General features: G+C 43.1%; 1 protein-coding gene across 1 annotated transcript; it reads left to right on the top strand.

Moving 5' to 3' along the window:
* Nucleotides 1-5,557: 5,557 nt before the first annotated feature.
* itgb8 (integrin, beta 8) lies at nucleotides 5,558-25,146 on the top strand. The gene is made up of 16 exons (XM_085262538.1): nucleotides 5,558-6,165; nucleotides 7,090-7,175; nucleotides 10,960-11,131; nucleotides 11,903-12,009; nucleotides 12,445-12,584; nucleotides 12,823-12,988; nucleotides 15,362-15,520; nucleotides 15,640-15,735; nucleotides 15,902-15,994; nucleotides 17,025-17,165; nucleotides 18,450-18,864; nucleotides 18,990-19,212; nucleotides 19,335-19,438; nucleotides 21,094-21,216; nucleotides 22,251-22,417; nucleotides 23,510-25,146. Exons 1-16 carry the CDS (start codon nucleotides 6,072-6,074, stop codon nucleotides 23,633-23,635), a joined length of 2,412 nt encoding a protein of 803 aa, XP_085118664.1. The 5' UTR covers nucleotides 5,558-6,071; the 3' UTR covers nucleotides 23,636-25,146.

The raw sequence follows: 25,146 nt of genomic DNA, 5'->3' as shown, positions 1-25,146 counted from the left end.
GACTGCTTCTCGTTTCATGTGTAGTTTGAGGACTGCTTAGTCATCTGACCTATTCCTTGTCTACTCTACAACCACTAAACAGCATCCATTTGGTTACAGGATCCTTGCTGATTACAGGTCTTTCGCTCTAGTCTTGCCTACGAATAGTTTGCCAGAAGCAGCTGCCTCCGTTCGATTTGATTGCTCTAATTGGATAATCTAAAACCCCACAAATGCAATAGTAGAGTTTTAGGCCACCCAAGTAAACTCTCCATCTGACCTTAGAAACTGATTCTATGAAATGACGCTAAGATACACAGATTAAATGTTCACACTGCTGTTTTAGAGACTGGTAAGAACTACCAGTTCTGATCCCAGATCATGATAATGTAGCCCAAGAAAGCAGCAGTGAGTCATTTGGGATCATTTCTTTTGTAATCGTTTACTGAAACCACAGTTTCTTTGAAAAAACAATGACAAAAAAACATGGGTTGCTGTGGAAGTTCTTGTATGTGCTGACAGTCATGCTCGTGGTTGAGTGAAGTGGAGGTGTCTGCATGTTTCTGTACTATTGTCTGCGTCTGCATTCAGCCACAAGGCCACTGATAGTCACCATAAATATCAGCTGTGACATCGCAGTGACCACGGGGTTTCCTTGGGTATGTCCAGCGGAGAGTAAACGGATGTTTTCTGAAATCTTAGCACATGCCATCATTCCAACCGTGAAACCTCACAGGAATTCAGACTCAATTCGAAGAAATACATGCAAAACCTTCTTGGTGTTATTGTATACGAATGCTAAATAAGTTGCTTCAAAGGAGGAAATTCAATGCTACTGATAAAGGCGAAGTGCTTCCGTTGAAATTCCCGTCTAGAGCATCAGGCTTGAAGTCTTCATGAAAGTGAAAGATCGAGGAGGAACTTTGTCTGGTAGCTGCATCGTTTTTGAAACAGCTGCGATGGGGTTTATGGGTACTGTGGTTTTAATATGGAAAAACTCTCACGCAAACTATACCACGGGTTAAAGATGTTTCATGTTGCTTCTATTACAGTTACTTCAAATGGTATCTGACAGGCTGTATTGATATGTATAGACACTACTTACACAGAAGCTGGTCTGCTGTAGGGGAACAAAGTCTTTGTGTGGGCCCACTGCCCACACTGCTAGTGACATAAAAAATTAAGTGTTCTGAATTTTCACCTTTATAAACACAATTCAGAGTTTAAATTGAGTTAAACGTACACACGTTGCAGTTGGATCCCATTTGCCTTCAGAACTGCTTTAATTTATCATGGCACAGATTCAACAAGGTCCTGGAAACATTCTTTGGAGATTTTAGTCCATGTTGGTGCAATAGCATAACACAGCTGCTACAGATTGGTCAGCTATACATGCATGACGTGACTCTTGTTTTCTACCCAAACAGTTGAGATCTCTGGAGGACATCAGAGTACAGTGAACTCATTGTCATGTTCAAGAAACCAGTTTGAGGTGATCTGAGCTTTGTGACATGGGAAGTTTTCCTGTTAGAAGCAGCCATCAGTAGATGGGTACACAAGGTTCAGCATATTTTACTTTTAGAGATGCTTTTCTGCGTAACTCAGAGGTAATGACTGGCTGTTTGAGTTGCTGTCGCCTTCCCATCTGCTCCAAGCCGTCTGGCTATTCCTCTGACCTTTGGCATCAACAAGTCATTTTCACTCAGAGAACTGTCCCTCACTGGACATTTTTTCTTTTCTTGCAACATTTTCTGTAAACTCTGGAAATGATTGTGTGGGAAAAACCCAACAGATCAGCAGTTTCTGAAGTATTCAGACCAGCCCATCTGGCACCAGCATCCCTGCTACATTTAAGGTCACTTCATTATCTGATGCTCAGTTTGAAAATCAGCACGTCGCCTTGAACACGTCTATGTGCCTAAATGCATCCAGTTGCTACTATATGGTTTTTGATTAGACATTTGTAATTAACAACCCGTTGGACAGGTGTGCCTAATAAAGTGGCCAGTGAGGGTATTACTGTCACACGCGCTAACGAACCAGAAGACTGAATATGATAAAATGATTACTGCGTAGCAGAGACATCTTAATCTGAATAAAAACATTTGGATAATTACTCTGTGTTTTAGGTGTTTAAATTATGCTGAATGATTTTACTGTTTATGTAACAAATGCTGCCTCGTTTCTTCAGGATGTCTTTGTTAAAGCAGCATCCTACTTTATTTTGAATGTTTGTTCTCATTTATGTTTCCTGAAGACTCATCATGTCCTCCACACGTCAACCACATGATGTGTTTTGGGTTTTTTTTTTTCAAAGACAGATTTCTTTTTATATTGAAAAGCAACTTTGATATCAGTGTTGCTGTCTCCACCACATAAGCATAAAAGTCACAGCCGGATGTAAGCGGTAGAATGGTTTTTGAGTTCGAGGCTATCAGCTGAAGAAACAAGAAATTAAAGGCCAAAATCAACAATGAACTGAGGACAGATTTTATCTTGCTAGCAGCCTAATACTCAATAGATCTTTCCTTGAAATCATAACAGTCAGGAACAAAACCAGCTCCTTAATGCAGTGTAGATTTCCATTGTGCCACTAAAATAATTCTGAGTGGAAATCTGGGAGTCCACCAAATCCTTTGGGGATTTGAAATTGAAACCTGGGGGTCATTTGGACTCGTGGGCTCTTCTTGGTCTTGATGGAGAGAGGCAAGATTGTGGCAAGGGGTGGGTGAATCAAAGTAACATTGTAACAACGAGGTCAGTGTTACTCACGTTGCCAGTCAGTGCTGTATGACACTGTGACTGATATGTTTAAGTTTTCACTTCAACAACAACTCAAACTTATAAAGTCACACTGTTTCATAGTTATTTTTTTTGTTATGCCATTCAGCACTACATCCACTCACTGAGCACCAGATATTCAGGTGAACATGCCAAATACGTCTGCTATTTATTTACTATCATTTATTTACTATAAGAGTACTATTTCCTAAAAGCCCAGGTTTTCATATAAAAAAAAATCTATTCTTATAATTTCTTTAGAAAAAATGATTTCACAGCTAAATTTATTGTATCCATGGCGATGCTGTTTTTTCCCCCCATGTTGACATTTCTCTGAGTCAAAATGACTTTTCAGATGTTATCGTTAAAAATATTAAAATACTCTGAACTTTACATCATCTGAACCATACGCAAAAGAAAATTAGACCACCTGATCACTACCTTCTCACATTGACCAAATATGGATCAGTTCACATAGCAGCTTCCTGTTCATATTAAAAATAATCTAGTGGTTACCCACAACAAAAGACTAGATCAGAGTGTGACAGTGAAATAAAAACACCGTTTTTTTATGACTTCAAAAAATTTCAGTTCTATGTCAAATTTCCTGATTCACTCAAAACAGGAACAGAAGTAGGTCTTCCTATTTTTAGACCTCCCAGACGTAAACTGAAACGTGGCTGCTGTCAGCGTGTGAATAATAGCAGTAGGCACATTTGATTCTGCTTTACATAATACCTTATTTAGACTGACATTTTGATAGAAGCGGAAATTTGAGATTCAACTCCTCCTCCACCTCCTTAACATAAAATTGAACAAAACAAAAAAACAATTCAGCATCAGAAGAAAAAAAATGAGTAGGAAGGCGATGATAGGTGATTCTGATTTTTGAGGGGGAATTCATTTCACCAAAGGCCAAATGCTGACATATAAATGTGAGAGGGGATTTCAGATTAGACTGTCGAGTGTTAAATCATGATGAAATGCAAATTTGTTATGACTGTGTGGCTGTTCGGTTCCACTCGATAACAAAAGGCTCAAAAATGCTGACATTTAGAAACACAAAGAAAAATTTGTGCCAAATCTCCCCAAACGTCAGTCAGTCTGTGCACTTGTGGTGGTTGGTTTGGATCCATGCATGAGAATCCCCATTCTGCTCCCCTCTCACATTTGACCCCTTACTTTGTCCTCGCATCAGCTTATCCAAAGAATGGGAGGCTGAATGGAGAGTGAGGGCGAGGCTTCAGAGAGAAAATCACTGAGAACTCTCTGAATGACCACTTAGAAAGAAAGAAAGAAAGAAAGAAAGAAAGAAAGAAAGAAAGAAAGAAAGAAAGAAAGAAAGAAAGAAAGAAAGAAAGAAAGAAAGTTGGGCAGGTGTTTGAGATGCTTCAAAATAGAGTATGGTATGTATGTGTTTGTGCACACATGCATGCGTGTGTGTGTGTGTGTGTGTGTGTGTGTGTGTGTGTGTGTGTGTGTGTGTGTGTGTGTGTGTGTGTGTTTGGAGAACGATGAGGCCAGACCAGCGTGATGGAAAGCCCAGCCGACTGCTAACACAAACATAGCAGGGGGAGAAGAAAGGGAAGAGAAGGGGGAGGAGGGTGTGGAGGTGGGAAAAGTTGGGGGAGGAATGACTCAGAGGAAGAGTGGCTTGTGTCGGGTTAACAACAATGACAGCTGTCATTAAGATAGTGATGTAGGCCAGTGCTGATGACCAGGGCAGAGGACCTGTTTACACTGGAGTCCATTATCAAGTTTGCTCAGCAGTGAATACCTCTATTTTTTATGCCCTCTGGTCACCACGAAACCGTCGCTGTCACCTTCAGCCTGCAGAGAGGAGAGACTTGAGCCTGGGCAGAGAGAGAGAGAAAGAAAGAGACTGCGTGGAAGCTGCTTTTCAGGGATGTTTCACACACTTAGAAAACAGTGGGGTGTGTGTTTGCATCATTATCATAATTGGGGGTGACTGCTTGGAGTGTGGACGGGGAGGTGTCAGCACTCCAAAAATTCCCATTGGACAAATTATGTGAATGAATGGATGAATGAATGAGAGGAGAGGCCGGCTGGGTCTGCTCCAGGCTCCTGAGCAACAGATGGAGGCCAAAGAAGAGCAGATAAGCGCGATCTTATTGCTGCGCGTTGGCGCATTCACCGTCGCTGTTGAGGCCAGGAGCCAAGACAAGACTGGAATCTCTTTCTTTCTTTCTTTCTTTCTTTCTTTCTTTCTTTCTTTCTTTTACCTTGAAGACCCCCACCAGATACGAGCAGGCCAAAGATGGTCTGGGTTGCTAGTGTTTTCTTGCTCCGTGGCTGTTTTCCTCGTGGATAAAACGTTCAGTTATTTACTAAGTACTTTTGGCTCTCTTCAGCGAAGCAGCCGGCGAGGAGGTTACTCTATGTCACTGGAATCTGCGCACAATGGAGTCAGACCCCCGCACCCCGTCACCTCCCCCTGCAGCACCAGCCTGTGAACCCCTCTGCGAGAGCTCTGGTTTTTACTGACCCCCCCCAACTACCCCACACTATCATCCATCCACGCAGGTCCTCGCGCTCAGCGGTCCCCCTTACGGCTCCCTTAAGAAACAACAAAAACACCAGCGCTACACTCGGAATCCACCGCAACTCCTCCTTGTTCACCTCTCTTCCTCCTCTCCTTATTTGTCAGCCACCCCCCCCCCCCCCACACACACACACACACGCACGCCCCCTCCCCTTCTGAGCTCGCTCTCTCTCTCTCTCTCTCTCTCTCTCTCTCTCTCTCTCTCTCTCTCGCTCATACGTACAGCGGCGTGGTTACCATGGCAGTGGTTAAAACACGGTTATTCTCCTGCTCTCGGCGTATGATGTTCACTCAGCATGATGTTGGTTGCGCGCCGGCTGAGCTCTGATTGGCTCTCCCGTGTGTAACTCCTGCGTGTGCTCTGTCCCGGGATGAGACTTTTACCATCAGCTGTGAGGCGAAGCTGTGAGAAGCTCTCGGAGACGCGTCGCACACCTGCGGCTGGGTGGAAATAGATGGAGGTGACTCGCACTCCGCCGATTGCTTCACCTCCTCTCGTGGCCCACGGGGGAGCGCGCTTGTAAGCTGATTTGACCGGTCGATGTGAATGCCTCTCCGGGATTAGAGGGCTGTTTGGGTGAACCACGATGTCCCGCGGCTTGGGCCAGCACTCACGGTTATTGTTCATGCGCCGGCGAACGCACGGTGTCCGGTCTCCCCCGGTTCATCTCCAGTAGCCGTACAGCTCCGCTTCCCGTGTCTCCTCGCTGCTTGGCTCCGGTCTCCTACCCGGTGTGGACAGAATAATATGACTTCCTGGCTACGCACATACGACAGCGCCTGTCTGTGCCTCCTGCTCTGCTGTTTGGTGGTCGCTTTCAGCGGAGAATCCTTCAGTGCCGGTGAGTGGAGGCTCATTGGGGGCTAATTACATCCCATCTCAGCAATTAGACTGCATCTTGTAGCTATCACTGTCAAGCGATCATTAGCGTCCCCCACATCCCACATTCTCTGTAGTCTCTGCAGGAGGTCACGCAAAAGACTCGTAATGAGCATTTGTTTCATGTGGAGGAGTTACAAACTAGTTATTGATGAGAAGTAATGACAGCCTCACTGCAGTAGCAGGTAACACTCCAGCCCTCTTTGTTGAGCACATTACCGAACATTTAAAATTAGAAGTTAGGCGATTAACCTTCACAGTCTTTTTTGCCAGAGGCCAAGATTTTTAACTGGGTGAGAGTGCGCTGTTAGTGATGCTCAGACCTGCAGCTTTTCTCCTTTTGTCCTACATTACAACCTCACTGAAGCTCCCTGGAGAATAACTCTGGAAAATTAGATTCCAGCAGATAAATCACTACACTAATTCCACTACAAAAAGCCTTTCTTTGTCACTCAGTAAAGTCTGAATCCTTACTGTATTTTTTTCTGCAAACCTTGCATAGACATATCCTGTTTGAGTGCCTAGTTATGGACTCCCTACATATGCACATTCTCACTAAATGATTGACTAATTAGATGTGGTATGGATGTGTGTATTGGTGTTGGGCGAGGGGTTACTACTCCAGCAAATCCAGTACCTGCTTCCAGATGGTGGCTGATTTGTGCTGAACAGCCTCTTATGAGATGCTAAGTGGTGCTCCTATCATCAGAAGTGTCTAATGTCCACAGGGGTTCAGCTGCATGGCTAATAAGTGTTGACACACACATTCTTTCATATGCTAATCTCAGATTCTTCCCTCCTCCTCTTGCCGATCTTTTTTCTTCTTCCCTGCAATCATTTTTCTCTCTCTGCCTCCTCCACCTTTCGTCCTCCCTTCCTTGAGCAGGTGACAGCGTGTGTCGGTCTCCTGGCATCACCTCTTGTACAGACTGCCTCAGCCGTGGGCCACAGTGCGCCTGGTGTTTCGAAGAGGTAGGAATGCGTACGAACGTGTGTTTGTGTGTGTCAGAGACAAACGTGGCAGGCATTGGACAGCATTCCTCAGATGACACGAACCAAAGCTTTGATCCAGTCCACAAATATGAATATAATATGAACGTTAGAGCTCGGCGGCCTGCGTTATGACTCATGTGAGTTGCGCCGGCCGCTCGTGTGAATGTTTCCATGCACGTTTTCTCAGGCAGAAAGCAGAGACAGAGCCACTTTTCCATCCATGTGTTTAGTCTCCACACACTTACACATATTGCTGCTTCCGCCCATGCCTCTATCTGTCTGTGTGTCGGTCTGTCTCGTAAAGAGCCCACCCCGAAACAGACGTGAGGAGCTGTAAAGCTTTCTGGTGCCACACCAGTAACAACACACAGATAAAAAATACCAAACCAAACTGTCAGCATGTGTGCATTTACAGACTTCAGGTGCTTTCCCACCCTGTAAGTCCTACACTTCTTGACATCATCAAGTGGGGCTGGGTTCACTGGTGTGTGTGTGAGCCCTCAAACATTACCTCCTACACACACAGAGACACACACACACATACAAGGTCATATAAACTCACAGAGCCATGCTTGGATAAGTATTAAACAGTGCCGGTCTTGTTAATATGCATGTTCACATTTGGCTGTTAATATTCAGAGTCCAGTGAAAAGACAGACTGTGTAAGGAAAGTCCCAGAAAGTCAGTCTGAAACTTTTTGGCATTCAGAGTTGTTACAGGGCATATTATAGCCACAGGGAACACCATAAATACACACAATCCAGTCCAGGTTTCAGGTTCAGGTCCTGGTCACATAGTTTGCTACAGTTTCAGGTTCTATTGTAGACCACGGTTTTCCTCAACCGTGTGTTTTTTAAAAAAAATTTCACTCTTTCATCCCTTATCTGTTTCCCCCTCATGCTTTTTAAAAAATGACTGATCTCAGTCTGGCCCATGACAGATTAATTACAGTGTAAATACACATATTTAGGGGTGTAATTTTACGGGGGGGGGGGGGGGTTTGTGCCACTTCTTTGTATTTGTGAGTTTTTTTGCTACAGTACCAAAGGTCACTAAGCCTCTCCAAAGCTATAAGGCATGACACTGTTACATTCTGCCGTTGTGGCAGCTGAGTATTAGGAGAACTTAATCAAGAATCTGAAGACAATAAGGGCGCCTAATCACATTTTGAACTGTCCAAACTAACACTGAGCAAATTTCCACCGTGTTGGAATACACGGAGAATAAATCCGGAGTAAATCCAAACAGGCACCTCCACCTGGTGCTTGAAACTGATGAGTAATTTCAAGGGTCCGATAGCAAAAAACAGTCATGGCTCTCATGTCGGGGTAACTCCATCAAAAATCAATACAAGCACACTGAAAGCAATCAGAATGAAAAATGAAACCACTGATTAATTGTGAAACTGGTTTCAGTATAGCATGTTTCCCTGAGTGGAATAAACGAGGGAAGACTTTGCACGTCTGTGACATCAGGCAGGTGCGCAGGAGAAAGAGAAACGGATCAAAAGTTGCCCAACGGCTCCAGAAGTGTTGCAAGTAAATCCTTTTTTTTTAATGTTTGTCAGTGTGCAGGAGTCTGCAGCATGTGTGAGTCTTTCACTACATACTTCACAGTGAGCAAAGGTTAAAAAATTAACTAATGGGTTAAACATTAACTAGATTACAGCCTTTAAACGCAGAGTGTTAGGCATACATTTTTGAATTGATGGAGACGATGGAGACATCGGCACAAGTGTAGAGAAAATCTATAATTTTTCTTCTGACCTTGAAATTGTTTACTCTCGCTCTTGCTCCAGATGGGCTGAAGGAGATGTGCTCATCATACAGATGAGATTACAGCGAAAACATGGCTTCCTTGTATGCTCTGTTTATAGAGTTTAAAATTGCAAGTGAGCTATACCCTACAGACTTTTGTGATATTGTGCATGTGAAAAAAATGCTCTCCTATATTAAAATTTATAATGTTAAATAAAATTGATGAAATTCAAACATGTTGTTTTTTGAAACATACACTTCATTTGAACTTGTAACCAACTAACTGGGGAACATATCCTACGTAATTTTGATAAAGGGCAGTACGTCTTTAACAGCACTCTGAAGCCATTATTACCTTTTATTATTTGCAGTGTATAAAATAGTGTAGAACCCAGAGAAATCTGTGAAAGCAAAGGGGAAAGAAAGGCTGAAATCCAACATTGAACGGCCTTGATTTGTTGCCCTCAGGCAGCACTCAATTACACAGTGGAAATCACTGAATGGCTTTTGGAGCACTTTTAAAACCAACGTCAGCCAACAAACAGACCGTCAATGTATGCACACTTATCCACAATGAAGAGGAGAAAAAAGGATTTATACAAGATGCAGAAATACAGTTACAATGGGTGGGCCCAAGCTCATTTAGGAGGGTGCAAAATTGACCAAACAAAAGTCCTTTTGGAAATCAAGGACGCCGCCTCCTGTGGGCTGAAGAAGAGACAGACCATCTCAACCCCCGCCATCTGTTATTTGTATTCATTAGCGCACATGGCGTGAGTGACTTACATGTGCAAAGGCACCGTTAATATTCAATATTACAGGCTTTGAAGTCACATGTGCTCTCATTGTTGTTTAATAAAAGAAGGCTTTGCTTAATTCGTCAAGATAATGCAAAATGAGTCCTCTGTCACCTTTTGGAGACATTTTTACCTAAAGTGTTGTTAGCGTTTTGTTGGAAGTGAATTTGCTTTTTGGAACAAAAACAATGACGTTTCAGGTTGTATTATGTTTTTGCTGTTTTCAAGGACACGTTTAAATTATTTGCTCATCCGTCCATTCCCACATCACCTGTGACGAAGCTTTTGCAGATGAATTTACAGTGAAGGTGAAGACTGAGACAAAGTATGGTGGAAGCAAGAGGTGTTTATTTGCCCACATGTATCTAACGCCATGACAGTTAGTGGTAGATCAAGCTTTCCAACAGCAACAACAATCTCTTGTCTAATGACAAATGGCAGCTTTAAATACTCTCAGCTGTTTAGGACTAAACCATTATTTACTCCCAGGTGAGTTTACCAAATTGTAGCATTCCACCTTCTATATACAATACACAATCTGAGTTAATAAATAAATACATTTTATCATTCTCTGATAATTAAATATGTTATATTTTAACCTTATACCTTAACCCTATTAAAAAACCACCAAAAACCCATGTATAGAGATTTCTCACACCTCCTTAACCCATGGCCTCTCCTGGAACCTTTAAATGTCCGGACCACTGGGGAAATATTTGCCCAAACACCCTGGAGAGGACACAGAAAAGGTCTTTGCACCAACACTTTTACCTGTAGACTTTAAACACACACACTTGCTTAAGTTTTACTTGGCAGTAGACCTTATTTGCTCCCAGTAACAACCTTTCCTCACAGACAACCACCACACTTCTCAGTGAGGAGCAGCTGTGCAGGACCTGGAGCAAAAGGCCACCTGCTAATTATTAAATAACTCAATAAATATTCAATAAATAATTAAACCTCTTGTGTGCAAATGGTTATTGATGTGCAAGTCTATCCTTAAAGTGCAGTGCTCAATAAAGTGCTTTTAATAAAGTGCAAAGGTGCTTCTAAAGTGTGCAAGTTACCACAATACAAATTATACTAGTAAGGAAGCCCTCTTCCTTACATCATCCTAACTCGTTTTAGATACAGGGTTGGATTTTAAAACCAGCATATTTTGAATGAAGGGCAAACTGACCATTTTGAACTTTATGTTTTCACCTGTAGGGCTTTCTAGATGGGGCGGGGCTAAGTCAGCGCTGTGACTTGCCAGTTAACCTGCTCAGGAGGGGCTGTGCACTGGAGTTCATGGAGCAGTCAGAGGTTAAGGTGGAGGTCAACGCCACCATCAGCAGCACACAAGTTTCCCCAAGAGACATCAGCATCACCCTCAGACCAGGTAGATGACGTGATAACTTGGGTTGGGCGTAAAAACGATCAGACTCTCTTAATAATGTGTTCAGTATGCAGAAAACACACCATTGCAGCGATAGTGTATTATTTTGTGTGCCCAGCAGGGCAGTTTGTGAATGTGCTGAACACCAGTGCAATATCAGAAAATAAGAATGTGAAAAATCTCACCTTCTTTAAGGATCAGGCCATAAGACCTCATCCACATCACATGCGGTGCTGTATTTAGTAGCTCAGCAGCACAGCGAGTACTGCCTGCAGCGCCGTATGGGAGCATACAGCACCAAGCGGTGGGTGTTCAAATTTCCACTGACTAAAAGTGTTAACAGTTTCCGAGATGGGTGCTTCAAGAATCACTGTTAGTGTTTAAGCCTTCAGGAAAAAAAACTATAATAAAGGCATCATTGTGGAGAAATGGTGCCCTAAGCACTAAATGAAGTCACAGTCCCAGTGTGAGTGTGTGTGTTGTATTCTGAGCTTTTGGTAGCTGGTTCGGCTGCTGCGAATAGCAGTGCAGTTAGTCCCCTTCCACTGAAATCGCTGTCCTTCCTCGTAATTACACACATATATATATAGATGAGCAGCAAAGTGAGAGTAAAGGGAAGATGCCTTGCAGTCCGGACAGTTCAGCCAACCTCTACCTAACAAATGTTTCACTGCATCTCTGCTTCACGTAGATGCTGGTGCTGCAGTGCACCATGCAGTATTTTTGAACTTTTGCTCATTGCAGTTTATGTTGTGCGTGTGTGTTTGTTTCTAGGTTCAGCGGCCAGTTTCATAGTGTCGGTGAAGCAGCTGGAGCGTTATCCCGTGGACCTGTACTACCTGGTGGATGTATCGGCTTCTATGCAGGAAAACCTTGATCAAGTAGGTTTGAAAATGCTTGTCTGTCACTCTGCTGCTCAGTGAGTCAGTGAGGATTTGTTCCACGCCTTCTTCTTGAAGGTTCTATATATAAATATAGCTGCAAGGACTATTTGCTGTGTAAAAACACAATTAAGTCAAGGCTTGCATAAATGAGAAGTCTCACCAGGATCTATAAACAGTAAGTAGGCCCAGTGAGATGGACACTGACTTTATAACTACTACAGATTAAACTTTTTTTTAAATGAAGCAGAGGAAATGGGAAGTAAATCAGCTTCTTTTTTTGTCTATTGTGCCTGATTTATTCTGGATCATCTTCCAAATCTTCTTATTTTATATCCTCTTGCACGCCTCCTTCTTTTGCTCTTCCCTTCTCGCCTGCTGCTCTTTACCTGTCCTTGTTCTACCTCTCCAACCTGCTTTCTGCGTGCTGCACAGCTGAAGACGGTGGGTGTAGCTCTGTCCCTTCGTATGACGGAGCACTCCTCAGACCTTTGGCTGGGTTTTGGCTCATTTGTGGACAAGCCTGTTTCTCCTTACATCAACGTTCATCCTTCGAAGATCCACAATCCCTGCAGGTAAGATCATTTGTTAGCTAGAGTCGGCAGATACAATGATACACTCGAAGAGGGATGTCATCATTTCAGTGATCATGTAAAAAATATATACAAAGATGCATAATTTAGCTTTTTAGTTGCTTGGGGGAACATTGTCATCAGGATAAGCTGAGCATATAACAAATAGCTCTGCAGTTCCAAATCTTGCAAACAGGACCTCATTTTTTAATTAATTTATTTATTTTTTGTCTCTCACAAGTGATTTTGAAATACGCTGTCGACCAGCCCACGGCTTCCACCATGTCCTTAGCATGACAAGCAATATGAGCGAGTTTACGCGGGTGATCAAGCGCCAGCGCATCTCTGGAAACATGGACACACCTGAAGGAGGACTAGATGCCATGCTGCAAGCTGCGGTCTGCCAGGTGGGCATTTGTTCATATGTAGTTTGCGTACATGAATGCATATAAAACTCCCTCAGAGGCTGTTAGTGACGTATAGTGATGTGTTTTAACAGCACAGGACCAATTAATGTAGTTTTTCCACCCTTACTCGATTGTGCCGGCTCAACCCTGCATTCTCATAATTGTTGTTGCTATAATCCATCAGATGTATTAGTTTAGGTTGCAGAAATAATCAAAGGCTTCCCTAAAACAATATCATCTACATGGCAACATGTGTCACTCCATAGCCTGTCTATATTGCCTCCACAGTGCAAGTTACCCTAATGCTCACTACATACCACTGAGACTTCTGGCTTTTGAAATGTGTGTTAATAACAAGCTCCTCTTAATTCAAGTCATTATTTGGTAAATTCACCTTTGGATGCTGTCACAGCACTGAGTCTGTGTGGACAGGTCTGAGTCATGGTGGCACATCTGGACACTGCAATTGTACACCACTCCTCTTTGCAAAACTCCTCAAGCTCTGTCAGGTTGCACAGGGTCAGGCATGAACAGTGCTTTTCAAGTCCAACAACAAATTCTCCATTGGCTTGAGCTCTGGGCTTCGATTCAACCACTCCAAAACACTCACCTTGTTGACTTTAAACCATTTCCGTCTAGCTCGTGCCTGAATGCTTTGCGTCTTAGGTTCGCGTATTAGGTTGGAATTCTCTTGGAGACTGAATCAGATGGTCTTTCAGGATTTATCTATCATTGCTGTATTCATTTTATGTTTTGCCAGAGATGGTGTGTTTGCCAAAATATATAGAATGTCTGTTGCTACCTTAACAAAGTGTCTAGTGTGATGACTTAAAAAGTTGATTTTGGTCTCATCAGACTAGAGACCCCAGACTCCCACATGCTTTTAGATGAACTTATCCCCTCTCTTCCATAAAGCCTGAGCAACATCTCAGGTGCTGAAGCTTTTAACTCCTTCAGAGTAGTCATAGGTGTCTTCGTGGCCCCCACCTTACTGGTGTCCTTCTCACACAGTCACTGTTTGTGAGGACGGCCTGCTTTAGGCAGATTTACACATGTGTTTTTTCTTCCAGTGATGACGAATTTAACTGAACTCCAGGGGATTTTCAGTGACTTGTACGCTGACCTATAGTTTTCCTAATCTTTTCCCCGACTTGCTTGGAGCGTTCTTCTGTCCTCATGGTGTAATTGTTGCCAGGAATACCGATTAACCTTGACTGAATCTTTCACACACAGGTGTCTTTATACTACAGTCACTTGAGACACATTCACTGCACTTTGGTAATCTGCACTTCATTAACTGTGAAACTACAATTGGCTGGAGCTCTGTTGAATTAGTTCAGTTACTTTAAAGGGTTTGAATATTTATGCAGTGACTTATTTATTATATATTTATATATTTTTGATTAATGTTGATTAATTTAGCCCTGTGTCGAATTGGCGACTTGGTGTATCCTGCCTCTCGCCCTATGGTAGATAGACTAGATAGATAGTCTATCCACCACCACGACTCTGATAAGAATAAACAGAAGAGAATGGATGATTAATTTCCTCTACTTTACACAGTTTCTTTAGTGAATTCTTAAAAAGCCAAATTATATTGACCCTGATTCCATCCCAGCCAAGTGGTAGAGTAGACGCTGTATATGTAAGGGGTGTTTTCTAATTGTAAGTAGGTGTTAAATCTGCAAATGTAAAAGAAGCGTTTACTCTTTTCTGGAAAAATAGTGGCACCCTGAAAGCAATGCATATTGCCACAGGAATCCCACTAAGTATTAACTCCACATGTGGGGTATGGCAGACACACACACTGAGATTCACAGTTGCTTACATTATAGCTTCTGTGGGGGTTATGTGTCACACCATGCAGGGGGCCCCTGAGTAGCCATGTCGGAGAGAAACACCACAGTGGTCATCAGTCTAGAAATAGACTCCATTATGCCAGGCCTACTCACTAGGTTTCCCTAAATACACACACACGTGCACACTGGCCCATTTTCTCACGCTGAGAGAAAGGAGTCACTGTATGAGTCACAGACATAAAAATCGAGACTCCCGGTTCTTTATTTAATTGGACATTACAGAAAAGCCTGATCATCACCGAAAATAATCCAGTTCACATGTGTAAAATGTTTCGCCTTGCATTTTTTCCCACACTTGTAAATCCTTAAAATGTGATGCATGCACATTTTTCCACATCACTCCGTCATGATTTAAAGGAATAACAAAAACCACTCTGCAAAAACAGGCTGTAGAGACGTTCAATAGATCTCTGCTTGTGTTTGAATTTTTTTGGTATTAGGATGAAAATATGTAAGTTTTGCTAAATTAATGGCCAAAAATAACATTGCACGTTGCCTTCCTTCTGCATTTTAGAGGGCTGTTGGTTGGAGACCAGAGGCAAAGCGTCTGTTGCTCCTGATGACCGACCAGCCTTCTCACCTCGCCCTGGATAGCCGGCTGGCAGGGATCGTCGTGCCACACGATGGTCTGTGTCACCTGGAGGACAACGTCTACAAAGGCAGCACCAGGATGGTGAGGAAACTTGCAAAAGCTAAAGCATCAAACTTTAAGCTCACATAATCTCACTTTAATGTGGACCAGATGAATTACTACAGGCTTTGAGGTGACAGGAGGTTTACTTTGCTTTTCAGGATCATCCCAGTTTGGGTCAGTTGTCTGATAAGCTCCTTGAAAACCATATCTACTCCATCTTTGCTGTGGAAAAGCAGCAATACCAGTGGTATGAGGTAATGTGCCCCTACACGTGCACTTAGTAATATACTGAGAAGGCATACAATCAGCCACAGATTCTGACTCATACATATCTTGCTCATTTCAGGAGCACATTTGAGAGGGGAAGATTTTTAAAAGCATTACGTTTTTTTCTACTCTCGTCTCCCTTTCCTTTTCCAGGAGCTGATACATCTGCTACCTGGCTCCTACCTGGGAAAATTAGGCCTCTTCCAGGCTCCGAATCTCATTGACCTGGTGGTGGATGCATACAAGGTACAAAGCACTCAGCTACACCTCCCCTCGTAGGCTCTTTGTCCTCTTTGTAGCGTCTTATTCATTCTTTGGACAAAGACGGGAACAAGTGAAAGGTGGGAGAGACGAGAAGAGCAGCACTGTGAGAGCTGGAATCACAACCCCACACATTCCTGGCTCAGAAATGTTGAGACAAAGTTTGCTGCCGGTCTGCTGAAGCAACACAAACTTTTGTTGTTCTCCTTGACTTGTTGAATCATGCGGACTGAGTAATAGCGCATGTCCTGTTTGAAAAGTGCGTCCTGTTTATGTGTACCCCAGAAGTTGAAGTTTGAAAACGGGGAATGCAAGAAAAATCTTAAATGATCTCAAACTTAAAGTGCTTAAGTTTGGGGAAAATTGATGATGGGGAGAGACCTAAAGCCTGAAGAAAGAAAAACAACAACAGGAAACAACACGGACGAGAACTTGAGGTTACGGAAGGTTAGGTTTTGTATGTGTGTGTGTGGGTGAGTGAGACTCACCACGGGGTTAATTCTGTTGGCAGAGTATAATCTTGCCTCAGGCACAGCGCTCCATTGTTTGCTTCAAGAATCTGCCGAATCCACAGAATCGGGTGCGCAGCCACGCATACGTGCCGAAACACACACACATACACAAACAGCGCCGCCTGAACAGAAGCTGGCATTATAATGGCTATCAGATCCCCACAGAAACCATGTGTCCTAATCAGAGAGGGACACAAAGATGCTATTTTCGGCCCCACCTCCTTGTTCCCATAAATCCCTGTATTTCAGGAAGAAAGAGAGGGCGACAGGGCTTTCAGGCAACATGTGACAACTTTGATTAATGAGCCTCTTTTCCCCCCCTTTCTTTCGTCATTGCTGTTCACTCACACAGATTACGTTCATTAAAATTTCAAGCTGTTCCTAGCATTCCCTTTTATCTTAACCTACATTGCTTTGTAGTCAGCACAGTAAGCTATGATAAGTTTCTTTATATCAGGCTCTCAGTGTAATGCTGCTTGTCTCTCTGTTTTCGATGTGCCCAGAGGTTGTTATCAGAGGTGGTGGTGTCCGTGTCGGTGGAGGACAAGGCGGTCAGCAGGTACTGGGTGTCTGTAACTCCTCTCTGCCCCGATGGATCCACTGCTGCAGAGCACAGTTGCACGGGGGTGCAGCCCGACCAGACGGTAAACACCCAGCAGCGTCAGAGCCACCAGAGATGTCACAAGGCATATATTAGTTGTATCAGATTACCCTGACATACACAAACGCCCTCGCACTGAGAGCTTTACGTGACAGAGAAGATTTGGTAAATAATCCGAGCTGAGCGGATTACACGGACTGTATTTAAGAGGAAAACATTTCCATGTGATTTCGCGACCTTTTCCTCCAGAAATCCCTACCTCACCTAACACGAGAGCCTCGATACAGACAAATAGGACATTTATATTTAGAATGAGGTCATTGGACTTGTACTCCTTAATACCTGTTCTGTTATCCAGCAGAGAAAAAGAAACCTTCACCAGTGCCGAGAGCACTTTTTGATATTTCTCAGCTGTGCACGGTAGTTTTTCTACTTAAGCAGCATGACTTTATCAGAGGTTACTGTAGCTGTAGCAGCCAAAGAGACCTTTGCTTTGGCACTAATTATAGCATCTTCAGTGCATTTGGGAATGATTTTACTCCCCTTAGCTTCCTGCGAGACTTCTTTCATCACATTTTGGGGTTCTAAACTTTTGTTGAACCTCGGCATACTAAATCACTGCTCTACAGAGTTACTCCACTGTACAAAGAAACTCAGGCCTTTTAATCTGTGGGTGGATTAGAGACGAATTATGGAAACAATTACCAGAATGGAGATAAAAATCAATAGAAAGGCTGACTGTGAACTCAAAGCTTTGGCATGCGCAACTTTCCACATCAGCCAACAGAATAATTGTTCAAATTCAGCCTAAGAATCCATTTTCCTGTCCAACTGTTTGAGCTGTTAGGGATTTCTGTAATCATGCAGCCAGATTTGGCTTATTCACACCTTTTAGATTTACAGCCTCAGTTTGGTGCAGAAAAATGATTTCTGTATAATCCACATCGCTGTGTAAGTGTAGAGGATGTTTAAGATAGTCTCTCTGATGTAAATGTCTATGTCAGCATGCTTACAACAATACTGAGGGCCTGAGTTTAGCATGTTAACTAATGAGGATGGCATGAGATGTGGTCATTTAGTCGTGAACAAAAGTAGTGAAGAAACTGGAATTTCTACCTGCTGTTGCTAGGCAAACAAGACACTCTATCACTAAATCGATGAGGTTCATAGCATAAAATATTACGGTAGTTCTTTTTGAACTGGGCCATGGTGGTGCACCAGATGACCAACTGACCTTGCTGCCCACATAAATATACAACTAGAACACAGCTCTATCCCTCTTTCAACATCCCCTGCTGCTCTTTATAAACATATTTGTTTTACGCAGGTCTACTTCAATATCACAATTGGCCAGCATTCCTGTCCTGATGACGGTAAAGATGAAGATGTGACAGTCATGGTCCGTCCCGTGGGTTACAACGAATCCACTGTTGTGAGGATCCGCTCTAAATGTCAGTGCACATGTGGACCGGCGGGACAGTGCCGTGATGCCAACGCGTCACCATGCAAACAGACCCAAAATGGCAACAATCAGGAGGAGAGGCCGAACTACGGGATGATGAAGGACTCGGATTCAAACAAGAACTGCAAAGCAGATGGGTCTGATGTGGTCTGCAGTGGCCGCGGAGTGTGCGAATGTGGGAAGTGTGTTTGTGAGCAGAGCAGGCTCGGTGCAGTGTACGGGAAATACTGCGAATTAGACGACTTCTCCTGCCCTTACGAAGGAGGGCTGCTGTGTGGAAGTAAGAGGGGCACACTCTGAAAATTAGTTCATAGTGATACTGCTAATGTCAAGATGACTAGTGCACGATTTTTCTTCGTTAACTTCTCTAATGCCTTTTCCTCTCATCTCTCTCCTGTCTCTCAGGTCGGGGTGTGTGTGTGCTAGGTGAATGTGTGTGTGAGGATGGATGGACAGGCGATAGCTGCAACTGTCCCGTCTCCACAGCAACCTGCCAGTCATCAAATGGCTTGCTTTGCAGCGGGAGAGGGAAGTGTGTGTGTGGTAAGTGCGTGTGCGACGACCCCCAACACTCCGGAGACTTCTGCGAGCGTTGCCCTGCGTGCCAAAGCACCTGCCAATCATACTGGTAATTAGCGACTTATATTTAGTACCGCAAAGCACGATGGGAGCTCCGACAGATCGAGCTGTATGCTTGAAGTTGAAACTGTAGTGATTTGTTATTTCTGTTTGCGTTGCTTTGCCTCTTAGGACGTGTGTGGGCTGCCACCTTTCTCATGGTCTGACCCAAGAAGAGGCGGGACAGTGCAACCACACCTGTGCACCGCTGGTCGGCTACATGGATGACATGTCAGGTAGAGCTGGTGTGATTCAATTCAATTTTATTTATATCGCACCAAATCACAACGACTGTTGCCTCGAAGTAAATAATAGAGAGAAAACCCCATCATATGACCCCATATGAGCGAACACTTGGCGACAGCGGGAAAGAAAAACTCCCCTTTAACAGGAACAAACCTCCAGGTTCAGGTTTACATATTTGTAGTTTTGTGGACACTAAAAAGGTTTTTTTCTTTAATTGAAGCTACGACAGATTTAGCTGTTTTTAATAAAAGCCTTGGCTCAGTTTGAATTTGCTCTTGGGTTTGAAATATATTACTTTGTATTTACTATTTAACAAGCAACCCTTAGAGCTGCTTGTATTCATCTTTTTTTGCTAAGTTTGGCAATCTATAAAAGCAACATTGACAAGTTACACGAAGTGCTGTTGCACATGTTGGCAGTTTATTGCCTGCATTTTTGAGCCAAAGCCATTTGGTTATTTAGAAGCAGAGCGACAGATGGATTTCACTGAGAGCTGAGCATACTGCATGATAGCAACATGTCAATCACAAGGTAGCCCCGAACTAAACCACATCCTGTTTTAACACCTATTATACCTTAAATAATACAATCATTGAAAATGAATGAAATGAAAAAAGAACACCATGTTTTATTAAGTATGACTTAAAACTGTCTTCAGGGGCCATAAACTCACAAGGCAAGCATTTGCTGAAGTCATAAAAGAAGTGGAAAGTTGGGTTTCCCATAGATAACTATGTATCCTGACCTCGTTTTGCAACCAGAGATGCCACCCCCTGCTGGCCACTAAAAAGACTGCCTCTACATCACATTCTTTTTCATATACAGTTAGAGTTGCATTTCTGACCACCTGATGAGTGTAAGCCTACTATTCACTGACCTTTTAGCTCAGTTTTGTTCTCCACTGACTCCTAAAAAATCAGTTTCTTTAGCTTCAAAATGCTTTGTCTAACAGTTGGTCACTATTCGAGAATCAAGACCCCAGATTACTGAGAGGATTTGTATAGTCAGATTCTCATTGCACACAGATCTTCAATTACTTAATTTGGTTTTACTAAAATAAGGTTGCCTTCATGTCATACATTGTTATGCACTGAGCACTTCTTCTCCACTCTCTTCTTTTCACTCCCCATGTGTTTATATACCGCTGCAGCAGCATTAAATTCATCACATTTGTGTCTTCTCTCTCCCTTAGTCTGTGTTTTGTCTCCCTATGCTCTCTTTTTCTTTTTGCTTCTGTTTCTTCTCTTCTCTTTCCCTTCACAACCCCCACCCATCAAGGCAGATGGCTGCCCCTCCCTATGCCTGATTCTGCTGGAGGTTTCTTCCTGTTAAAAGGGAGTTTTTCCTTCCTACCACAAAGTGCTCGCTCACAGGCAGGTCACTTGATTGCTGGGGTTTTCTGCAGAATTCTGTAGGGTACCGTGTAAAGCACCTTGAGGCGACTGTTGTTGTGTGATTTGGCACTATATAAACAAACCTGAATTCAATTTGATTGAAACAAGAGAAGCTTTAAAACAGTGCAGCTCTGCAGCAGCACCACTCTGATCAATTTTTTTGTTTAAACTAACCCTCCAGGATTTGTTCTGGATCTTGGATCTATGTCTGGGTCTCACTGCTCCCTCTCTCTCTCTGGCTGTATTTTCAGGTCAAGCAGGGGAGACGTGGATTCACTGCATGTACATCAGTAACGACAGCTGTCGCAACAGCTATCGCTTTCAGACCAGCTCGAAGTCTGGTCAGGCTCAGCTTCTTATTAGCACAAGACCAGGTATGAAGTCAAAACTCACACACACACGCTTTAACTTGGGGTGATATCCGTTGATACCTCTGCTGCACTAGTGCACCCTGGTGTATTTGAGTCAGCAAGCCTGCTGTCAGTGTTACAGCTGTAATTTAGATTTCCCCTCAGTTTCCATCTCACTTTATGGATTTTTTCTTTTCAATCATCCACAAACACACACACACACACACCTCCTCACGCACAAACACGTACACACAAACACACAATTTTAAACCTCACAGTTCACATTTGCCCTCAGTCTCGCACACATTATTATTGCACATCTAAGTGTTACAGATCACCCCCGCCACCCTTACACCCCACCCTTTTCCAATTTTTGGAACAGCACTGCTTATTGTGCATCTCCCCCCCATCTCCCCCTATCCCCTCAAGCTTCCCTCCAACCACCCCCCCACCCCCCACACCCAACGGGACACTCTCTTCCTGCTCACACCCACTCCTCCCGGGTGCAGCAGGAGCTAGGTCTCTATGGTAACTCTGTTACAAAATGTCAGAGCAATCTTTGGGCTCTTTGTGTCGAGCAATCAGCCCGTCATCCACACATGCTCCCCAGCAGATACACAGCCAGCTGACTGTTCAGTACCGCAATAGTGGTACAGCTGCCGCCGAGCGAGCTCTGTGTGTGTGTGTGTCATATGTCATTTAAATGAGTAGCTCTGCTTTGTACTGCCTTTTTGTCTCCCCTGTTTTTCAGTGGACAGTCTCTTTCCTCTTTTAGTAACTTTTATTCAAATTCATTCATGCAAGTCCAACGTTTACATCCAAAACATACCATACCCAGCCCACACCTGGGTTTAGAGCCACTGAAATATACCTGATTAGCTCTTCACAGTTTCATATTGCTGAATCTGTACTTTTAGTTTTATTTAATCTGTACTTTCATGTTGCTCAAAGATGATTTTGATCAAAAATACTCCAAACTTTTGTCCCCATCAGTGAACAATACAATGTTATAGCTCTGCACAGTAAAACTGAGTGCGTTTATGTGTATGTGTCTACAGACTGTGTCAGCAGCAGCCTTCGGCTGGTGAGAACTTTCTTGAGCGTGTGCGCCCTGACCGTGTTGTGCGGGCTGGTGGTTGTGGCCGTGTCCCGGCTGTTGCTGCAGAAGAGGCGGTGGTCACCAGGGGGCACTGTTGAAGATGCAGGGTACCATTGCACTGGAAAGGTTAGCTCTCTGATATCCTTGAGGAATTTCTCAGTGCTGTCTGATTTTAAATGAGAGCCAAAGTGTCCCTGGAGCCCTGAGCAGCAAAGGTTCATTAGGATATTTATGTGAAGTAGTACCGGCAGCTGAAACCAGCAGTGAGGAATGTGAGTGTGCTCTTAGAGGTACAGCTGTGTTTTACATTTCCTCCCAACTCCCAGCTCAGCAGCTACAGTTTCCAGCTTTCTGACCTTATAATGACATACAGCACTTTGGAGAAGAGGAAGATGGGAATTTCTTAGCAATGGTTACTGGTTAGGGGTGGCGAGGGGGGTTCCTGTTTATGGCACTGCTGCAGATCATCTTAATGATACTGACGATTGTGGACTGTGTTTAAGAATCAGGACCATCTGTCTGGTTAACATTTACAGTTCTTTGCTGATTTTTTTTTTATGACATTTTACTGTCAGGGGGAAGTTTTGCTTTTGAGTAACAAAGACTTACTCTTCACTTCTCAGTCATGGGAAAGGCCACATAGACTTTGAGTTTACCTGCCTAATATCCACCAAGGGTTAAGTTTAGCATGTTTAGCCACATGCTGAACTTTCAGTAAATAGGGGACGCATTTAGATTTCAAATAAAGCCACAGAGTTTCTGTTAAAAGCTTTTCCACGTGGGTGTTTGAAGCAGGTGAAAATGCTATAAAAAGGGGAGGACATTAACCAAACCCAGTGACCTGGTGGCTGTTAAGAGGTTAAGATCCTCTGTGTACCTGTAAAGGCTCCAGAAGGACTGTGAAAATGACCCTTAACTCATAATCTTGGCTTTACCAACAAATCTTTACCAGAAATAAATCACAATTAAACAGACTAACACTTTGAGTTCTCCACTAATATGAACACTCACAAGCTGTAACCACGGAAACATCTGTCACACATGACATGTAGGAGTCATGTGGGGGGAAAAGGCAACTTGTAAAGCATTATGGGAACCGTAGTATGTAGTATTTTGGACTAATAGTGAAGAAGTCTTCTGAAGTGAGCATCTGTGTTCATCTCAGACTCCAATATTACTGACTGCATATTTCTGTTGCCCCCTCCCCTTCCCCACCAGGATCTGTCATACATTCCTACAACCAATGAGAAGACTGTCACCTACAGGAGGGACCATCCACCTGATCGCCCTGTGGAAATGCACATTCAGGTTCCTAAGATGCCCCTGGGTGACCCCTGGCAATAAAAGGTCATAACAAAGGCAGTAGAGACATATAGAAGCAAAGCTGGACTCAAGGCTTCTTTTCTGCCTCCTAACCTTCATAAAACTTTAACCAGCGGTACGTAGTACGTAGAGACTCAAGCGAAGTAAACTATGAAACCTCCACGGGATTTTATTTGTTAATCGAACTGACCAAACTTTTATTGACTGTGTGACTGACGCGGCCAGTATCCTGGGAATCCTGGAGATGAAGACGAAGAGCACAAATTCCCCACCTCTTCTCCTCCTTTTGTAGGAGCAGGGAAGCTACTTCACCTTTACAGGGTGAAAGTTGATCACTCCGCGCTTTTTAGCCATGCACTACTCTAGCATGAGTAAGTGTGCATGTGTGAGTGTGCATGTGTGAGTGTGTGTGGTGCAGGTGCACATATGCTTTCTATTTATTTGATAGTGACAACACTACATATTAATAAAAAAAAAAAAAATCATGTGACTGTGCCAGACTACAATAATCCGACAGTACTGTCTCCCTGTCTTAGTCTGCCCCCATGTGGTCAGTGTAATGTACGACATTTTCTTTCAAATAACACACATTACTGACCTCAGCTGTGTTGCCTTGCATACACCAAGTGACTAAGCAGCTTGCTTTTATTTTATTGCGATTACATTTTAGTCACGCATGGCGAATCTTGTCGTTTAATGTTTTTATTTCTGTTAACATCGGCTGCATTGCAAATTAGTGTTATATCATGGCATTGTGTAATGACAAGCAAGAATACTTTCATTTGATTGTCTTTTGTTAATAATCTGGTTAGACTTGCACTAGAACAATTGCATTTTACTACTGAAAAGTGTGGGATCTCTAGGCATTAAAGGTACCTAAGTGTGTTTAAAGCTAATTCACTGGAGGAGTGGATTAGCTCCACTGGAACACTGGAATGACAATGGATATAGATTTATATTTTACATACTGACATAATGGCAGTTGTATCATCAAAAGCCTGAGAATGTGAACTCTGTATCAGAATAATGTCTGCATTTACCTGCTGTTTCACAAGTATAGACTAATACACAAATCTGCTCCAAAGGTACTGAGATCAGAGGTGGAACTTCACTCTTCAGCAAATTTAAAGGATTAGATCCTCTGAAACCAGAGTGCCAGTTTCGTGACTTGTTGAGAGACTTTGCTTGCCCACTCCTGTTCCTCTTTTTTTTTTAACATGTTGTTTACAGCATTAGCTGCTCTGTTTTACTGTAACCTCGGAACACTAATGAATATTTATTATGATTCTATTATATTTTTTATGTTTATTTGATTTGTTATGCTATATTTGAGTAGCGGTAAATAGGTAGTGAATACTGTGAGCTGTCTCTGTTTCTAAAACTGAAATGAATTCAGCAATAAGGTATTAATCATCTCATCTTACCGGGCATTATGTTCGGAGTGACAACAGCACTTTCTCTGTAGTTTTGCTGTCGATTAATGTGTAGCATGACTGTTTTCATTCCAATAAAAATGTGCAAGAGTTTTTAAA

The sequence above is a fragment of the Mchenga conophoros genome, linkage group LG22, assembly GCF_057382185.1.
Source record: "Mchenga conophoros isolate Kocher_MC1m ecotype Shallow Benthic linkage group LG22, M_conophoros_male_GT1.1, whole genome shotgun sequence".
Classification (NCBI taxonomy): domain Eukaryota; kingdom Metazoa; phylum Chordata; class Actinopteri; order Cichliformes; family Cichlidae; genus Mchenga; species Mchenga conophoros.
Note: the sequence above shows the minus strand (reverse complement) of the source record. Positions and strands in the feature narration are given on the sequence as shown.

What these genes read in the sequence shown, in the direction of transcription:
- itgb8 (XM_085262538.1), top strand. Translation starts at nt 6,072, where the DNA reads ATGACTTCCTGGCTACGCACATACGACAGCGCCTGTCTGTGCCTCCTG. An exon ending in CGGAGAATCCTTCAGTGCCG is followed by an intron (nt 6,166 to 7,089) that starts GTGAGTGGAGGC and finishes TTCCTTGAGCAG; the next exon opens with GTGACAGCGTGTGTCGGTCT. An exon ending in TGCAAGCTGCGGTCTGCCAG is followed by an intron (nt 12,989 to 15,361) that starts GTGGGCATTTGT and finishes TCTGCATTTTAG; the next exon opens with AGGGCTGTTGGTTGGAGACC.